This window comes from Panthera pardus, unplaced genomic scaffold (genome assembly GCF_024362965.1).
Source record: "Panthera pardus isolate Hobbes unplaced genomic scaffold, ASM2436296v1 HiC_scaffold_7, whole genome shotgun sequence".
Classification (NCBI taxonomy): Eukaryota; Metazoa; Chordata; class Mammalia; order Carnivora; family Felidae; genus Panthera; species Panthera pardus.
This window is the reverse complement of record NW_026527002.1, coordinates 33,692,322-33,710,127: the sequence shown is the minus strand read 5'-3', so window position 1 is coordinate 33,710,127 and position 17,806 is coordinate 33,692,322. Positions and strand designations below refer to the sequence as shown.

At 36.7% G+C, this 17,806-nt stretch overlaps 1 protein-coding gene and 1 pseudogene across 5 annotated transcripts in view; one reads left to right on the top strand and one right to left on the bottom strand.

The window, feature by feature from the left end:
- The window catches only part of WWP1 (WW domain containing E3 ubiquitin protein ligase 1), a 133,667-nt gene that overhangs the window by 101,128 nt on the left and 14,733 nt on the right, over positions 1–17,806 (bottom strand). For 3 of the 5 annotated variants that reach the window (XM_019453392.2, XM_019453393.2, XM_019453394.2), the window contains exon 2: positions 8,783–8,878. The exons of 1 other annotated variant lie outside the window; for it this stretch is intronic. In XM_019453392.2, coding sequence (XP_019308937.2) covers positions 8,783–8,858 — 76 coding nt within the window. In that variant the 5' untranslated portion in view covers positions 8,859–8,878. Of the gene's footprint in view, positions 1–6,907; positions 7,011–8,782; positions 8,879–17,806 lie in introns of those variants that run through there. One more of the 5 variants, XM_019453396.2, reaches the window with a different exon arrangement.
- Positions 2,558–4,179, top strand: LOC109269272 (eukaryotic translation initiation factor 4B-like; annotated as a pseudogene).

Genomic DNA, 17,806 nt, shown 5'->3' with positions numbered 1-17,806 from the left:
TGACTTCGACTCAGATCATGATCTTGCAGTCTGTGAGTTCAAGCCCCATGTTGGGCTCTGTGCTGACAGCTCAGAGCCTGGAGCCTGCTTTAGATTCTGTCTCTATCTCTGTCTGCCCCTCCCCTACTCTCACTGTGTGTCTCTCTCTCTCAAAAATAAAATAAAAACATTAAAAAAAATTAAAAAAAAAAAAGATAAACAGTTGCTTACTATTTGATTAATTAACTTTGGTTAACATTTATTCACAGATTCTGCAACCTCATCTAGGCCAATGCTGTTATTCTGCAGGTGAGAAAACCAACTCAAGGATTATATCACCTGCAGGTACGTCAGGTGTCATATTCATAGAAGAAAATCAATGGGAATAGAAACTTTCAATAATCCATGGACAATGAAGAAAATCAATGGTGAAGGTTTGAAACTGAAGGCTTTTAATTTTAAGTAGCTGGTATACTAAATATTTTGAAAGGTCCTCCTGCGTCAGTGTAAAAGATCCTGGATAAATTAAAACCAGTATAGTTTTCAAACACTGTTATATTTTCAAGAAGTATAAAAAATTATCAAGCTTGCTCCCACCCCATATAATAGCAAAAAAACAAACAAAACAAAAACCAAAAAAACAACAACAAAAAAACCTTTTAACTAAGCTGAAATATAACAGCGAGTAGTAAGCAAAAAATACATTTTTTTTAACTAGAATATTGCCCTGGATGTGCATGCTGATAGCAGCGCTGGGATCAAGAGATAAAGCACTCGGTCTGCTGCAGGTAAGGGAGCAGAGACTCCCACAAGAAGCAAGAACCCAAGTCTGCTATAACCTGTAACACAGCAGAAATATACATATGCTCGCAGGAATGGACCCCAATTTAAGCCACTGTGATTACCCAAGATAAAGAGCAACCAGTTATGAGCTTACGGTTTAAAAAAAAAAAAAAAATCAAACTTATAAGAAAACAAGTCACCATGAGTAGAAACAAAAAATAATACTCTCTGAGCCTACATGGACTTTACATATTATGATGATTAATAGTACAGATTAAGTATAAATTTTTAAAAATTTAGTTTTAACAATAAAAGATAAAACACGGTCAAGCAAAAAGACTTGGAAAAATAGCATTGCATATTTGAAAAATAAACCTGACAGAATTTGCTTAAACTCCTTCTTTTAGAATGGTTTCAGATTTATACAAGTTGAGAAGATAATGGAGCTCTCATATACCCCACACTCAGCTTCCATGTGGGGTATATAAAAACTCACATCAGTATGCCACATTCGTCATAACTAATGAGATGATCTCAATATATTATTATTAAATTCTATAGTTTATTCAGACCAGATAGAACTTAAGAATCAGTAAATTTGAATATAAATCTGCAAAAGTCATTAACAAGTAAGTACTGAAATAAACAGATGGAAAATACCAAAGAAAGGCTAAAAGACATGAAAGTAATCTGACATATATTTCTACTCATATTCCAGAAAATGAAGAAAGAGGAGGTCATACTAGGAGAGAAAGTGACTTAATTTTCTAGAAACAATGAAAGACATTTATCCACAATTCTAAGAAATACAGCATGTGTATATGTATATGTATATGTATATGTATATGTATATGTATATGTATATGTAAAAGAGGTGGGATAAAAATAAAGACATTCACATGTGGCCACACAGTAGTGAAACTGCAGGACACCAACAAAGGACCATGTTAAATAAAAGCAGCCAGAGAGAAGACATTACAAAGGAAGAGAATAATGTGACAGAATTCTTAACAACAATGAAAGCATAGAAGGTACAACAAGCATATCTACAAAGAACTGAGACAAAAATTATTCAACCACTAAAACTCTCTTTGGAGAATATGGAAGACATTAAGACATTGCCAGAAAAACCAAGAGAGTTTATCAACAGTAGACCTTTACCTTAAGAAAATCTAAAGAACATGTTTCATATACGAATAAAATTACCACAGAAGGATGCTCTAAGAGGCAAGGGAAAGAAGGACAAAGAAATTGGTAACCATACAAGTAAATCTAAATAAATATTGTCTGAGTAAAATAACAACAACATTTTATTATAGGAGCTAATTATGTAAATCCCTTGCAGAGGGATTATAATCTGGTTTAATTTTAGACTGTACTGCACTCTCAGCAGAATTTCAAGGGTAATCATAAAATAGAAATGACAGTATAATTTCCAAGCTAGTAGAGTAGAAAAGAATTTAAAAAACCCAAGAATTCAACTAATCCATAAAAGTCTAGACAGATTTTTAAAAGCATAAATAACCAGAACTATAAGAAAGCACAAAGAGAATCCAAATACAGAAATAATCACAACAAATATATATGGATAATTTCAAAAAAGACACTTAGTAAAGATACTAACAGAATTTTTAAAAATATGGAAAATAGCATATGAGACAAATATAAACAAAAAGACAGGTGGGATTAGTTATGAAAGCAGACAAACAGCATTATTAAGGAGAACAAAGAAAATGACAAGACGTTCAATTCAGTAAATAGACATAAAATTTTTAATTTGCATGTTTAAAAGAAAATGCTCCCCAACATAGCAGCCTCAGCAAAAAAGAAGGGGAAGACCATTTCCCCAACAGACTTTCTGGCTGAGGATGATAGCACTGGTAGGGGAAGCATCCCTGTCTCCAAACCACTAAGTGGGACTGATCTGGAAGATGTATCAACCACTTGATACAGTAATGATAACAGCATGTATAAGGCACCTCCAACGAATCACTGCATCCTGACCACTGCTCTACAGGCTGCCTGGCAACCCATTATTGACCAGAGCCATCTTCCCAAATTGCTACTCTATACCACTTTTCTAGGAAACACAACTGGTGATGTGACAGAAGTCTCCATTAAGGAATTCTTTAGAGGATTAACTATCAGTGCAGTGCATTTACCATGTGAACCCAGCAACTCAAAGAGATTGAAAGGTTTTGACTATGTGGAGTTTGAGAACTTGCCTTCTTTGCTCAATGCCCTCAATGAAGAGTTTCTGGTTAAAATTCCAATGGATACTCCTGATTAAGCTCAAGTTAAAGACAAGGATGGTTTTTCTTCTGGCTGAGGAAGAAATCAGGATTCTCAGAAAACATCCAAACACACAGCTTGGATGACTACCTAGAAGAGGTGATGACCGCTGTGAAGACAAATATGATCATTATGGAGGCCAGGATTGCTAAAATGACCAACACAGCAGAGACTATGATTGAAGCTATGGCTCCAGGATAAACAGCAGAAGTGAATGTGGTAGTGGCTACTAAGGGATGATGACTACAGAGGGAGTGGGACCACCATGAAGACCAATATGATAGACATGATGGTCAGTGAGGAGCTCCAAAGACAATTATTCTGGGGATGATTAGAGACATGATGACAGAGGTCTCTCCCAAAGAACCAAACTGAATCTAAAGCTGCAGAGTATTCCTAAGGAAGAGGACTCCTTGGCTGGCACCTCCCAGTTTAGTGGAGCAGATTCTATGTTTGGAGCAGCAAAGCCTATTGACCCAGCTATAACAGAATAATAAGAAGTAAAAAAAGCAGCTACACAAGTAACAGGAGACAATGCAGCATCAGTTAGATGAACCCAAACTAGAATGACAGCCCTAGGAGAGACACTCAAACTGGCAAGGCAAAGAAACTCCAGAACAAGAATGGTCAAGGACAGGAAGTGAGTCATCTCAAACTGGGACTTCAGCTGCATCTGTCAGAAGTCAGAGCAGGATGCATGAAGGAGAGAAAGTGAGATGTCTGGAAAATAAAACAGTAAGGCAGAAGACTGCCACTCTCCAACTTCTAATCCACCCAAACCTGATTAGCTGCTGAAGGTAATGCTGTCCCCTCCATTAAAAGAGGAAGCTTGGTGAAGTGCTAATCCTTGTGCTGATTTCAGAGCTCAAACAGAGCAGCAATCTCCTACAAGGCATGGGGGGAAAGTAGCTCCAGCTCTATCATCTCAGGAAGGATGAACCTGGGAAGATGAAAATAAACTAGATGGGGTGAGTGTCCAAAAAGGTAGAAGTGGGAACTCCATCATGGCCTAAGATAGGAAGGGAACAAAGACAAATGGAAGGAGTCTGAAAGGAAACATGCTAAAAGGATCAAAATTCCAACTCTGCACCTGAGCCAAAGAAACCTGAAGAATCCAGCCTATAAGTGCAGTACTGAAAATATGCCACTCTCTCTGATGAATAAGATTAAAATGAGGGGAAAGGATTATTCAGAATAGACCTCTACATCCTGTGCTTTTTCCTACTCTTACTGCCCTGAAACATTCCTGAGCAAATCAAATATTTATCCAGACAAGACAAAACAAAATTCACCATCTCTTGGCAAGGGAAAAAAAAGCCTCAAAGGATTTTTAGAACTACAGGATGAAACTGACATATTGGCATTGTCATGGGTGATTTCAACACACTCCAATTTTTCATAGGTCAAAAATAAAAATAAAAACAAAATGAATAAGCAGAACTTAAACAGAATCATATACCAAACAATTAGAAAATAAACATTCTTGGGGCACCTGGGTGGCTCAGTTAGGTGTCCAACTCGATTTTGGCTCAGGTCGTGATCTCAAGGTGGCAAGATCAAGCCCCGCCCAGGTTTCATGTTGGGCGCAGAGCCTGCTTAAGGTTCTCTCTCCCTCTCTCCCCCCCTCCGTGCTCACTCTTGAAAAAGAAAGAAAGAAAGAAAGAAAGAAAGAAAGAAAGAAAGAAAGAAAGAAGAAACATTTCTCAAGCATATATGAGGCATACAGAAAACTAATACATATACTGGAAGATAATGAAAATCTCACTGAATTTCAAAGAATATATATCAATCATATTGTTCCCAGGCTTTGATCATATACAATTAAGTTCAAAAATCAATAATGGAAGAAAAATTTTAAAAAACACAAATAGAGAAAAAAAAAACTTCTAAATATTTCATAGGTTAGAAGAAGTCATGCTGAAAAATTAAAAAAAAAAAAACAAACAAGCAAGAACTGGAAGATAACAAACATACCATATAAAAATTTGTGGGATACAAGAAAAGTCAACTTAGAGGCAAATCTATAGCCTTAAAAACTTATACTAGGGAAAGAAAAATGGTTGAAAATTAGTAAGTTTTCAACTTTCAATTAGTAAGGTCAATCTGTTAAGTTAGAAAGAAATTAACAGCAAAAAACCCCAAAAAAGTATGGAATAATAAAGAACAGAAACTGATGAAATAGAAAAAAGGTGACAGAAAGAATCGACAGAGTCAGAGTTCTTAGAAAACACTAAAACAGGGGCACCTGGGTGGCTCAGTCAGTTGAGTGTCTGACCCCGCCTCAGGTCATAATCTTGCAGTTCGTGATTTTCAGCCCTGTGTCTGGCTCTGTGCTGACAGCTCAGAGCCTGGAGCCTGCCTCAGATTCTGTGTCTCCCTCTCTCTCTACCCCTCCCCTGTTTGTGCTCTGTCTCTCTTTGTCTCTCTCAAAAATAAATAAACATTAAAAAAATTATTTTAATAAAAGAACACTAAAACAAACAAATGCCTGCCAAGACTGATAGAAGGTAAATAAAACAAGATAAACAAGATGAAATAAATGAAATGAAATGGAAGCCCCAAAATAGACCAAGGTATGTAAGGACATCCTCATGTAACAGACATAACAATGCAGATCTGTGGAAAAGAGGGACTACTAAATAAGACTGAAATTACCTATATGAAAAAATTAAATTGGATCCTCACTTTACATCATATACAAAATCAATTCAAGATGGACTAGTGATGTACATACGAAAGGAAAACTTTAAAATTTTTAGAAGAAATTAGAGCAGAAAACTGTTTTGTGCCCTCCCAGAACAGAAGGATTTCTTAAACTTACTAACCAAAAAAGCAAAGTGTAAATATTTTTACTATGTAGAAACCAAGAACTTCTGTTTATCATAAAATATTATAAACCAAACTAAAAGACAATCTATAAATTATAAGATATTTATAAAACATAAAGCTGATTAAAGATTAGTATTTAAACTATATGAGAACTTCTATAAAAAATAAGATAAAACAACACAAGTAGTCAAATGGGCAAAAAGCCTGAACAGGAATTTTATAGAATAAGGAAACTTGTAAGGTCAATTTGTACGTGAAAAGATGCAGAATCTTATTATTCATCAGAGAAACTCAAGACCACACGAAATGTTATTTTTAAACTCACTAGAATGATAAAAACTAGAAATGTTGACAGTACCAAATAATGGCAAAAAAAAAAAAAGAGTAAAGCAATGGTGGCTCTTATACACTGCTGCCAGGTGTTTCATTTTTTTTTTTCAAATGTTTGTTTATTTTTGAGAGAGAGAAAGATCATGAGCATGACAGGGGTAGAGAGAAAAGGAGACACAGAATCCAAAGCAGGCTCCAGGCTCTGAGCTGTCAGCACAGAGCCTGATGTGGGGCTCGAACTTATGAGCCATGCGATCATGACCTGAGCAGAAGTAAAGGCTTAACCAACTGAGCCACTCAGGTGCCCCACTGTGACTAGGTGTTTAAATTGGTAAAATCCTGCTGGTAGGTGTTAAAATTGGTACAATCACTGGAAAACAATTTGGCATTATCATATAAAGTTGAACATTTGCATATCCTTCAATGAACAATTCTAGATATAGAATACGAAAATTTTTTACCTGTGTGCCAAGTGTAAACATACTTCAAAATAACAACAAAAAAACCTGATAGTCAAATGTCCACTGGTAGAAAAATGGTTAAGTTAATTAGGCTAACTCAAATAATGGAACATTATACAGCAATGAGAATGAATGAACTACAGTTGCAGGCAACAACATTGAATGGGTCTTAGAAATGTAATAGTGAATGAAAAAAAAATACAAATGGAGTTCTGAGCCTCACTCAGTCCCACCTTTAAGATTTAACACTCTCCACTGAGGTCATCTTCCTCTTACTCAGTCCCACGTCTAAGATTTAACATTCTAAACTAAGGTCATCAAGAAATACTTCCAACTCTTAAACACAAAGAAGAAAGAAATGAATTCTTTTGGCAGCTATCATGACTTCATCTTTTGCTATGCAATTCCTTTGAAAATGCCACGCTTCCATGATTGAAAAAGCAATCCAGGGGCGCCTGGGTGGCGCAGTCGGTTAAGCGTCCGACTTCAGCCAGGTCACGATCTCGCGGTCCGTGAGTTCGAGCCCCGCGTCAGGCTCTGGGCTGATGGCTCGGAGCCTGGAGCCTGTTTCTGATTCTGTGTCTCCCTCTCTCTCTGCCCCTCCCCCGTTCATGCTCTGTCTCTCTCTGTCCCAAAAATAAATAAAAAACGTTGAAAAAAAAAAATTAAAAAAAAAAAGAAAAAGAAATCCAAAAACATGGTGGCATTGTGGATTCTGAGTCTCAAATGCTTATACAATCAACAAACTGAATGAAGCCCATTAAAGAACTGCTAAGGTCCAAAGGCAATCAAATGACAAACTGTCACTCTTCCAAGGAGTACACTATGAATCTAATGGAAACATTTCTGCACAAACTAAAGAAACTAATATGTGAGAATACTTCTGCTATATTTCTGTCCTCTGGATAAGGCACTTCATTTTGTATATGGTGAGGCAATAAGCACAGCCCAAAAGTAAGTCTCCATGATTATTTAATTATAAATATGAATGTGCACACTGAAATTTTTCTATGTATTCTTTTATGATACTTGAATATTTTCTCTGGAACGTATAAAGATTTGTAAATTAGGTTTTCCTCTATACTAAAATGCCTTTTGTGCAAGGTTTACAAAGGCTATAAAAAGAACATTTATTATACTCAAAACAAAAAAAAAATACATTTGTGGTAATGCAACTAAGGAAAAGAAGAGATAAAAAAATCGGAATAAAAAAAAATTCAGAACAGCAGTTACTTCAGGGATGGGAGAAAGACAGGACCATGCAGTTACAGACGTGCTCACAGGTAGCTCTTTAACTGTGTAGGTACTGACCTACTTCTTAAGTGGTTGGTTCCCAAATGTTTGTTTTTATTATTAACTTCCATATGTTACATATAATCTGGCATGTTAAAATTACAGAACTTCTAAAAATTTAAAGAATGCATGGAAGGCAAGAAAGTAGGTAAAGTGTAGATCACTAATCCATCAAGTATGATGTCTACAGCCTGTGAGGGAAAAAAAAGGGAAAGGCATAGCTGTCACAGATGATGTGATTAGTCTTCCAAGAAAAAGACACTTCTTCCTCTGAACAATGGATGAGGGATCTAAGGAAAGGTGAAGATGTTAATTCATTTGGAAGCAGATTAAAAGAAAATTGAGAGACTTTATTAGTCAATTAGATAGAAAGGTAACTGCAGAGCAAAAAAGATAAACAGGCATAGGATTCGTTATTTTGAGTACATGCTTCTGGTAATCAGTAACTGCAAAACATGACAGAAATGGTTCAAAAATGGTACCATTTTGCCTTAAAAGGAACACAGCAAATAAAATGATCAATTTCAACATACGATTAGTTCCCACACTTAACAACATAAAGTTGTATGACACTTAAAATATAATGCACTGCTATATATAGTCTTTAATCTGGTATTACAATAATGTTGTATGAGTGGGGGGGTACTAGTCTCATCTTATGGATGAGAAAATTGTGCCTCAAAAGTGTTAAAAGTCTACAATCATATTTTGTTATGACAATATAGGTCTAGATCAGTATAAGTAACCGTCAATATGTGGAGTTAAGAGTGTTAAAATAAGAGTCTTACTCAAAAAAGAAGTTGCTAATCACTTACTATGTACCAGGAGCTGTGCTAGACACTGGGGATATAAAGATGAGTAAGACAGGATTCCTTCTTTCAAGGAGCTCATAGTCTAGTGAGGAGACAAACCTGTAAACAAATAAATACCTTTCAGTGTTACAGTTACTAAAATAGATGCAAAATGTAAAGTAGAACATCTGGGGCACACAAGAAAAAGTGGATAATCCAAACTATCAGAATCAGGAGACAGTTCACAGAGAAGGTATCTTTGAATGAACTGTGTCTTCCTTTGAATGAACTGTTTCTTGAAGTATAATTCTCCAAGAGAAAATTACAGAAATTATGGTGCATTTGGAGAACTATTAGAATGGCTGGAGAATGGAAGGTAGGGATAGTGTCAAGTGATAAGGTTAACAGGCAAACTGAGTAATCTAAACTGCACAGGATCCTATGGAATAGTTTACATGGTATTCAAAATATACCAAGCGTAGTAGTTTAAAGTTTATCATAAAGGTAACTGATAAGACACCAAAGGGTTTCAATAACAAGAATCACATTTGAGGGGAATAACTCTGGCAGCAGCAGGGTTAGATCTAAAATATTGAGTTTATCTGAATCAGAGCACTGGGAGTGGTGGTGGGCGGGGCGGGAGGAGGCGGGGGGGGGGGGGGGGGGGGGGGTAGGTACTCAGGCTATATATAAGATCTTTAACCAGATGGTCATGGGATAGCTGAGGGTTACAAAGGATTCTGAACTACCAAAACTTCCCATTTCACTATCTGGGTGGATGAGGGTGCCATAACCAGGATAAGGATAAGAAGAACAAATTGTGGGAGACAATACAGTACAAAGCTTAAGAGCCAATTCCACAGTCATACTATTTTGATTTCGTTTCCAATTCTACCACTTAACATCTGTGTGGCCAGTTGTGGCAAAAGGCAAAAACAAAACTTTGAGTTTGTTAACAAATTTTTGAGCAAACTGGTTATTCATCCAAATGAATTTAGGTTACAAGTTATACCCAGAGGATATGGCCAATTATATGGAAGCTGATTATGTCCAGCTCAATCCTTTAAAAATGCCACAGAATTATAGAAGAGTTCATTATTATTCGACTGCAAAGAAAAGAAGAGTCCAGAATGTAGATAACAAACTATGCTTCCAGTCCTCCAAGGTTATAGGCCTATCAAATCCTCACTTAGAAGATATATCTCAATTGCCTGCTTACTTCAAGATGTCATCCTTAAGTCAGAAGCAACTGACTTAGAAAGCAACTTTTAAGAAAAAAGAACAACAAATCTGATCCATTTTGCATGCTACACACAGCATCAAGGCTTGGAAAAGCCAGAAAACTGTCACATATCTATCTACCTGAATCAATTAATAAACGCGCTTACATACCACCTAGTCTGCAAAGTGGGCATGGCAAGAACACAAAAACTGTAGAAGACAAAGTTCCAGTGAATACTTAGCCTAGTTTTGAAGACAATATTAACACATACTAAACACTTCAGTAACAAGATAGGATGGTACATAATCAGATGCCAGAGATGTTTCATCTAATGAATGTGGAACCTGGAAGGTTCGAAAGCCTGTATTCAGGCAAAGCTATTATATCAACTGCACAAAATCTAAAACTCACTGGAAGTGGCAAAGATATAGATGAAAAAAACAGCTTCCCTGCCCCTAAAATATCCAAGATTTAGCAACTCTAAAACAGAAATAAGTATTTCATAAAAGCGTAAGCTACAAAATAGAAGATTTAATTTTAAATAATACAAGAATGTTACTTCTACATAAGGATCATTCATAAAAAGATATTATTGGTCATTTCAATGAATTTATAAAATGGGAGAGAGTAAATAAGAAGGTGACTCATACTGACTTTCCAGGACCATCCAGTGTTTAGTTCTGCTCCCTGGGAAACCTCTTGCTTCAGGACACACTGGGGTGGGTATTTGGTAACCTTAGTAAACAGTATAATGGTTCTGTGTAGGCAGCTTTTTTCATGTACCTCAAAGAGATTGTTCTTAAAGAATCCTGTTACAATAAAGCACAATCCCATTAAATTTTATATTTCTGTATGACCTAAATAATTAGAAAGGAAAAATCAACTTTACAGGGACAACTCATCAGTGGGCTTCAATGCCACTGGGACTACATGTTGGGCAAAGGGTAGAGGAAGGAGCAAGAAGCTTTCTTGATACCCAGTGCCTTTTAGCCCTCAGAATTGTTTAGTTTCACTAAACTCCAAATAACTGCCCCTGTGGTCTCGTAAGGATTCAAAGGCATTTAAAGGCATTTCCAAGTTCCTATTCAGGCCCACAGTTCTTCCCCATACTACACCATCATCCCCACTCCTGTCTCAACATCTATGCCAACAACACCTTGGCCTTGTATCCCACAAGTCGATCTCATTCCACTGACCAGCAGGGCTGACCCCATAGCTGTACCACTGCATGCTCCCTCTACAATCTGTCCACTTAACAATCTGCCTCCAGTCCCTCCAGCTCCCCTTTTTCCCACCAGTGCCTAGTGGCAATATTATGATAGGGAAAAGACAGGATAAAATAGGCAGAGAGGGAAAGATGAGGACCTGACATCCCTGGGTGGGGAAAAACACATTTTTTGGAACAATGCTGGGAATGTCGGACTACAGCAAACCCCCTGAGGCGTAAGGTCCTTCTTAAGAATATAACAGACACCACCTACTCCCCCTCAGGTTTTCCTCAGAAATTTGACAAAAGACCTGACTAAAAATAAGTGGACCATAAAACCTATGACCAACAAGGAACGGTATGGCCATAGACCACCCCTCATACAATGCAATTGAGCCAATCAGGAATGGACAACCTAGCACCTAGAGTTATCCAGCCAATAAAGGTAAAACCTGAGAAGGAACAAAGGGGAAGGAAAGGGGGGGGGGGGGGACATGGGGAGGCAACTAGAACCTTAGAGAGCTTTCCTTCTGATCTTATACTCTAATAAAATTTTGCCTGCTGCTCATTTTGTGTCCACCTCTTCATTCATCAAAGCAGTGAGACAATGAACTCAGCTATTGAGGTAAAAAAAAAAATCCTGCAATAGTATCATCACTATTTTATGTTTTCATAGCACTTCACAGTTTCAAACTTTCACATACATTTCTATTTGGGATGGAAGCTGACTGGTTTTGTTTTTTTTTTTTTTAAGCTTATTTATTTATTTTGAGAGAGAGAGAGTGCGCGCACCACGGAGGGGCGGAGGGGGGTGGGGTGCGGAGAGAATCCAAAGCAGGCTCCATGCTGTCAGCACAGAGCCCAACATGGGCTCAAACTTATGAACCATGAGATCATGACCTGAGCCAAAACCAGGAGTCCACACAAAGAGACAAAAAATCGCTTAACTAATTGAGCCACCCAGTTGCCCCATGAAAGCTAGCTGATTTCTTAATAAGTTTACTTGTCCACACAGACCTATGTAAGTATCACTCACTAATCCTCTTTAATGCAAAACAACACACTCCTGATAATTTACAAGTGCCACTGAGTAATAAAGAATTAACACTTTTAAACTGTGTCATTCCAGTGACTTTAAAAACACTTGGCAGTATCTGCCAAAGGACAAATAAAGATGGGCATCTACATGTACTTTTTAATTTCTGACTATAGTTTGGGGTTTATTTTAATCTAAAAATGACTATCTAATCACAGGCTCTAATAAACTCATCTTTCCTCCATCCTTCTGTACTTTCAATTTCAAAGTTCCTTTTAGTGCACTGTATTATGGAACTTTACAGGAGCACAAGAAGTTTTTTGTTGTTTTTTTTAATGAGAAAAATGTATTTATGTTCAAAGTGTCAAATTTCCTCAATGAGTATCTCCAGCTCATTATTTGATATCTCCACTCAATTTCAGATTTTCAACCAGAGGAGGCAAATACATTAATTTTCCCCAAACTTTTTGGTTCTGTTTTCATTTATCCTCCCATTTGTACCTCTACTTTTCCACCAACACAAATCTAGTCCTCTTTTCTTGGCTTTATTCCCCCTAGATATATCTCACATCTCCCCTTTCATAAATTCATTCTCTCCCTATTTTATTATCTCATTTTCTTGTGTACAGTGAGTTTATATTCAACTGTACCTTTTAAGTGTTATTTCTCTCAATTACACAGAAAATCTGCTTTACAATAAACTTCTCAAAATGCTCTCATTAATGTTTTCTGCTGCCACTTCAAGCTAATAAACAAAAACAAAATAAAAATCTTACATTGAAATGTACTATACACATAATTTTAATTTTCTAAGCACTAAACCTTGATCTATCTGTAGATTCTCTTATCACCAAATTTAACCATTTCCAAACTCTGTGAATTCCTTGCTCTCAAAATTACTCTGTGACCAATCTAAAGTCATGGTTATATGGTTAATACAAACTTCCTTCCCTTCTTCAGATCAACAAACATTCATAGTTAACAATGTGAATGTTATGAGGTAGTCAGCAGCCTTGCTGAATTTAACCTATGTCTCCTCATATTATCATGGCACACACCCTTACTAACAGCTGCCCATTAATTTCCTGCAATTTACTTCCTCATTGCTCTTCACATAAAATTCACTCTATTTACAGAAATTCAGGTCCAAGAGCTAGTTAAACTATTTGACTCAATTGTCTTTCTCATTCTGATTAAGTTCCTTCTGGATTCTGGTTAATTCAAATTCCATCCTTGCCTTCAAATCAGCCTTGTATATCACAGGTAGCAAGCCTCCAGTCAAAGCACAACCATGATCACAGTAACTTAATCTGAGAAATAATTACAAGATAGTTACCTATCCAAGGCAAAACAAACCACCCATCCTTTCAAACAAAATGTGTTTCATATAAAGTTCCAGCCAGCAAAATGTACAGAGTCTTCTTGTCTATATGGAGTGCAAATTCCTTCCAAAAAAGGTAATAAATAATTAAAAAGAGAATTTAAACAGTAAACTAGAGGTTAAATTAGTAGCTATGACACACCACAGCAAAGCCCAGTCCAGAGGATCAAATATCAAAGATATTTCTATCTTGAGCTGATAAAAGTACCATTTTGCTCTTTTCAAAGTCACAGGTTAACAACTTTTTTAAAAAGTACCTTTACTACAAACTTAATATAAAACTCTAAATACCTAGTAATGTTTGAAGTTACAAGAAACACAAATCCAGTCCTGTCAACAACTAAACTGTCACTTATAGAAGGCTTTCAGTGTGCCTGGTGGTCCAATTATTTCTAATAAGGTGAAGAAGGGGTACATAGGGGGAGACTGAAAATAAGAAACTATCATTTACCAAAGTCTAGTTTGAATTTGGATTTGAATTTCTACTCCCACATTTACTAAGAGGCAGTGAAACGGTGGTTAAGAGTGTAAATTCTGCAACCAGACTGCCTAGATTCAAATCTTAGCTCCACTTGACTACTATGTTCAACTTTTGGCAAGCTCCTTTACCTCATAATGCCTCAGTTTTTACGTCTATAAAATGAAGAAGGTAACAATACCTACCTTGAGTTAACGAGTTAACATTGACAAAGCACTAAGAAAAATACCCAGCACACAATTAATGCTTAATAAATAAACTGACAAGACCTTGGACAAGTAATTTAACCTAAGTAGCAAATGGCCTAGGTGAGATCCATGTAAGTATTTTATGAATTACAAAGTGCTGTATAAATGCCAAATTATTAAAAATATAACATATGAGAGGGAGGACTGGGTGGCTCAGTCAGTTAAGCGTCCAACTCTTGGTTTTGGCTCAGGTCATGATCTCAACAGTTCATGAGCTGGAGCAGCCCCACATCAGACTCTGTGCTGACAGTACAGAGCCTGCTTGGAATTCTCTCCCTCCTCATCTCTCTCTGCCCCTCTCCCACTCGCTCTCTCTCTCTCTGTCTCTCAAAAATAAACTTTAAAAAAGCAATATTAAATATGAGAAACAGTAAAAAAAAAAAAAAAGACATTTACAGAAAAATATATATAGTCCTACTATATTTACTGCAATTTATCAGTTAATTTTTCTGAACACTGAGATTACCCTTTTCAAACTTAATACTATAGCCTTTTGAGACCCTTACCCCACCTACTTTAAATAACTTCTGACAGAGATTCTTATAAAATTATACTACATGCAATCCTGTCCAAGTTCTGTTTTTAAAAATGAAATATACCCTCCTACTTTCCAAAGTGATTAAGTGCTTAACACCACTTTCACTTCCTAGGATAGTGCTTCCCCCCACTTCGCATTCATAACCAACTCTCCTTTAGCATGAGCATGGGGCTCATGTTTTATTAAAACAAACAAAAAGCAAACCAGATGAAACAAGTGCAATAAGAAAAAAAAAAAAAGAATGGCAATAAAAAAAGGGGGGGAAAAAAACCCCTGTCTTCTCAAAAGAATAGCCACCCTTCCTTCTCACCTCCTACTCACTTCTCTACCCAGGCAATTTGGTTGCTGCCTCAGCAGTCTACTGAAGTATCTCCCCTCATCTTCCATGTCCAAAATGTGGCTACCTCCTACCTATTCCTTCCAGGACCTCTCTGTATCATCAGATAATGGTTCATTCAATAAACACTGACTGGGCCTCCATGTTCTCCCCACAAAATCCTGACCTAAGCCTCTCATTTAATATTTCCAGCATAAGAAAAGCAACTTACCATGGGGCAAAAAGGAGCTATCTATCAATAAATGTTAGGCATTTCTTTTAACAATTTTTGTGAATTAAGTCATTCAGCATATATATATATATATATATATATATATATATATATATATATACACACACACACACACACACACACACACACACACACACACACCAGATGTGTCTTCAGGTAATGTGTTAAACAGTAGTGTGTTAAATCATCTAAGATAAGCTCTTTGCCCTCAATGAGTTTATAATTTAGCAGTGGAAACAGACACAGAAATCAGCAGCTTTAAGCTCATTGCAGAGTATTACAGAAGTACAAAAGAGGAGCACCTAAATTAGATTTGGTGAGAAGAGGTGTCAGGAAAAGCTTCTAAGAGATGGTTAACAGTAAGATAGGTAAAAAGAGAAAACTGTATACTGCACAATATGAATGTCAGCAGGCACTTAGCAAGAATAATTTTAACAGAGTGGTAGGACCAGAAGCTAATGGCTTAAGAAACCATTGTTTAGATGTTTGTGAAGGAAAAGACATATACAGGCTTAAAGGGGTGTATTCATAGGTTTGTTTTTGAAGATGGAAGAGACTTGAATATATTTTCAGACAGGAAGAAGCTGAAGTCATAGAAGAAATGATGAGTACTAGACAAGATCTCTGAGAAGGCAGGGCTAGTTGAGATTTAACACAGAGGTATAGACGTAGCTCACACTGAGGATAGACAGAGAAAAGAACAGGTGAGAAGGCCAACCCATTTCCCCAATAAAGTAGGCACTTCTTGAGACACTGGGAATACAAGGCATTCTGTTTGAAAAGGGATGCAGCTAGGTAAGGAATTTAAGACAAACAGAGCAGAGACTTGGGCCCAGGGGAGCAGTAGCACCAATCCCCACAGACATGTGAATTTTTTTCCAACTCGTTTTTAACAGTTCATGCTTAGAAGCGATGACACTGATTGTTAGAGTCGTTTAGAGTTTAGGTTCCAAAAGAGAAAAGGGCATATACTCTAGCTACTATCAAACTACTTCTGGTTATTCAAATGTATCATGTATATACATACTCTTGCCACCTTTATTTATTAAAATTCAGCTAGAGAAAACAAGATAATTGGTAGTCTCAAGAAAAGCTCTTTACCCAAACCTCACTAATGACAAATATTTTTCTTTTTTAAAAATTTTTAATGCTAATTTATTTTTGAGAGAGAGAGAGAGAGAGAGAGAGAGAGAGAGAAAGAAAGAGAACACAAGTAGGGGAGGGGCAGAGAGAGGGAGGCACAGAATCAGAAGCAGGCTCCAGGCTCTGAGCCTGGCTTGGGGCTCGAACTCACGAACCGTGAGATCATGACCTTAGCTGAAATCAGATGCTCAATCGCCTGAGCCACCCAGGTACCCCTAATGACAAATATTTCTAATTCACTACTAGTCTCCCGTACCCTGGCTGCATGTCAGAATCATCTGGGGGACTGACTATGCACACTGGGGGCTCAAGGTAATTCTCACAGAAACATTTGGGTACTCTCAAACCCTCATCTACTTAATTTCTAACCATTCTTCATGATTTAGTTCAAGTGTCACACCTCCAATTTTGGACTAGTTAGCTGCTTTGTGTTTCATAGCACTGGAATCATGTTTATTTCTTTATCTCCCCTATTACACAGTAAATTTTTTTGTTAAAACTTATCTTTATAATTCCAGCCTGTGGCCTAGTGCTCAGCCCTTACTGAACACTCAATAAATTCATGTTAAATAAAAATTCACAATTAATAAAACATTAACCCTGTAGAATTGGCTAGTGTGGGTAGGTTAAAAAAAAAAGTACTCATATAGAACAGAACTAAAACTTTAAAATATTATAAAGAAAATCCTATAAGAGCCTATAAACCTCTATATCCTCTCCCATCTTTGCCCTGGTAATCCATGTCTGCCTTACCAATGTGATTTCATTGCCACAGTCCACAATAACAGCTCAATACAAAAATACCCAATACAAAAGTAAAACATAATGTTAACTAAAATGCTCATTTGATTTATTAAATACTCCAACATCCAAAAGTATATAAATTTTAATGACGGTTCATTAAACTTGAAAACTTCAAGCCCTAACTATTCAAAATAATTCAGAAGTTATATGCTAATCACCAAATTACACATCGATTGGACTCTAAAAGTCTGGGAGAAAGATAGCTGCTTAGAACACAGCACAAATTTTCCCACAGAAATGTTATAAATGGTGGTAAGATACCAAAACCAAGCCACAAAAGCCTACTGGACCCATAACAGCTGAACCACTTGCACTGTATAAGGAAACTATTGTTCCACACAGATGTTTCTGAGCTTCCACAAATACTTATTTGTGTGTATACTCATTGTTCCTGCAAAAATCAAAGCAAAATTCCAAAATAA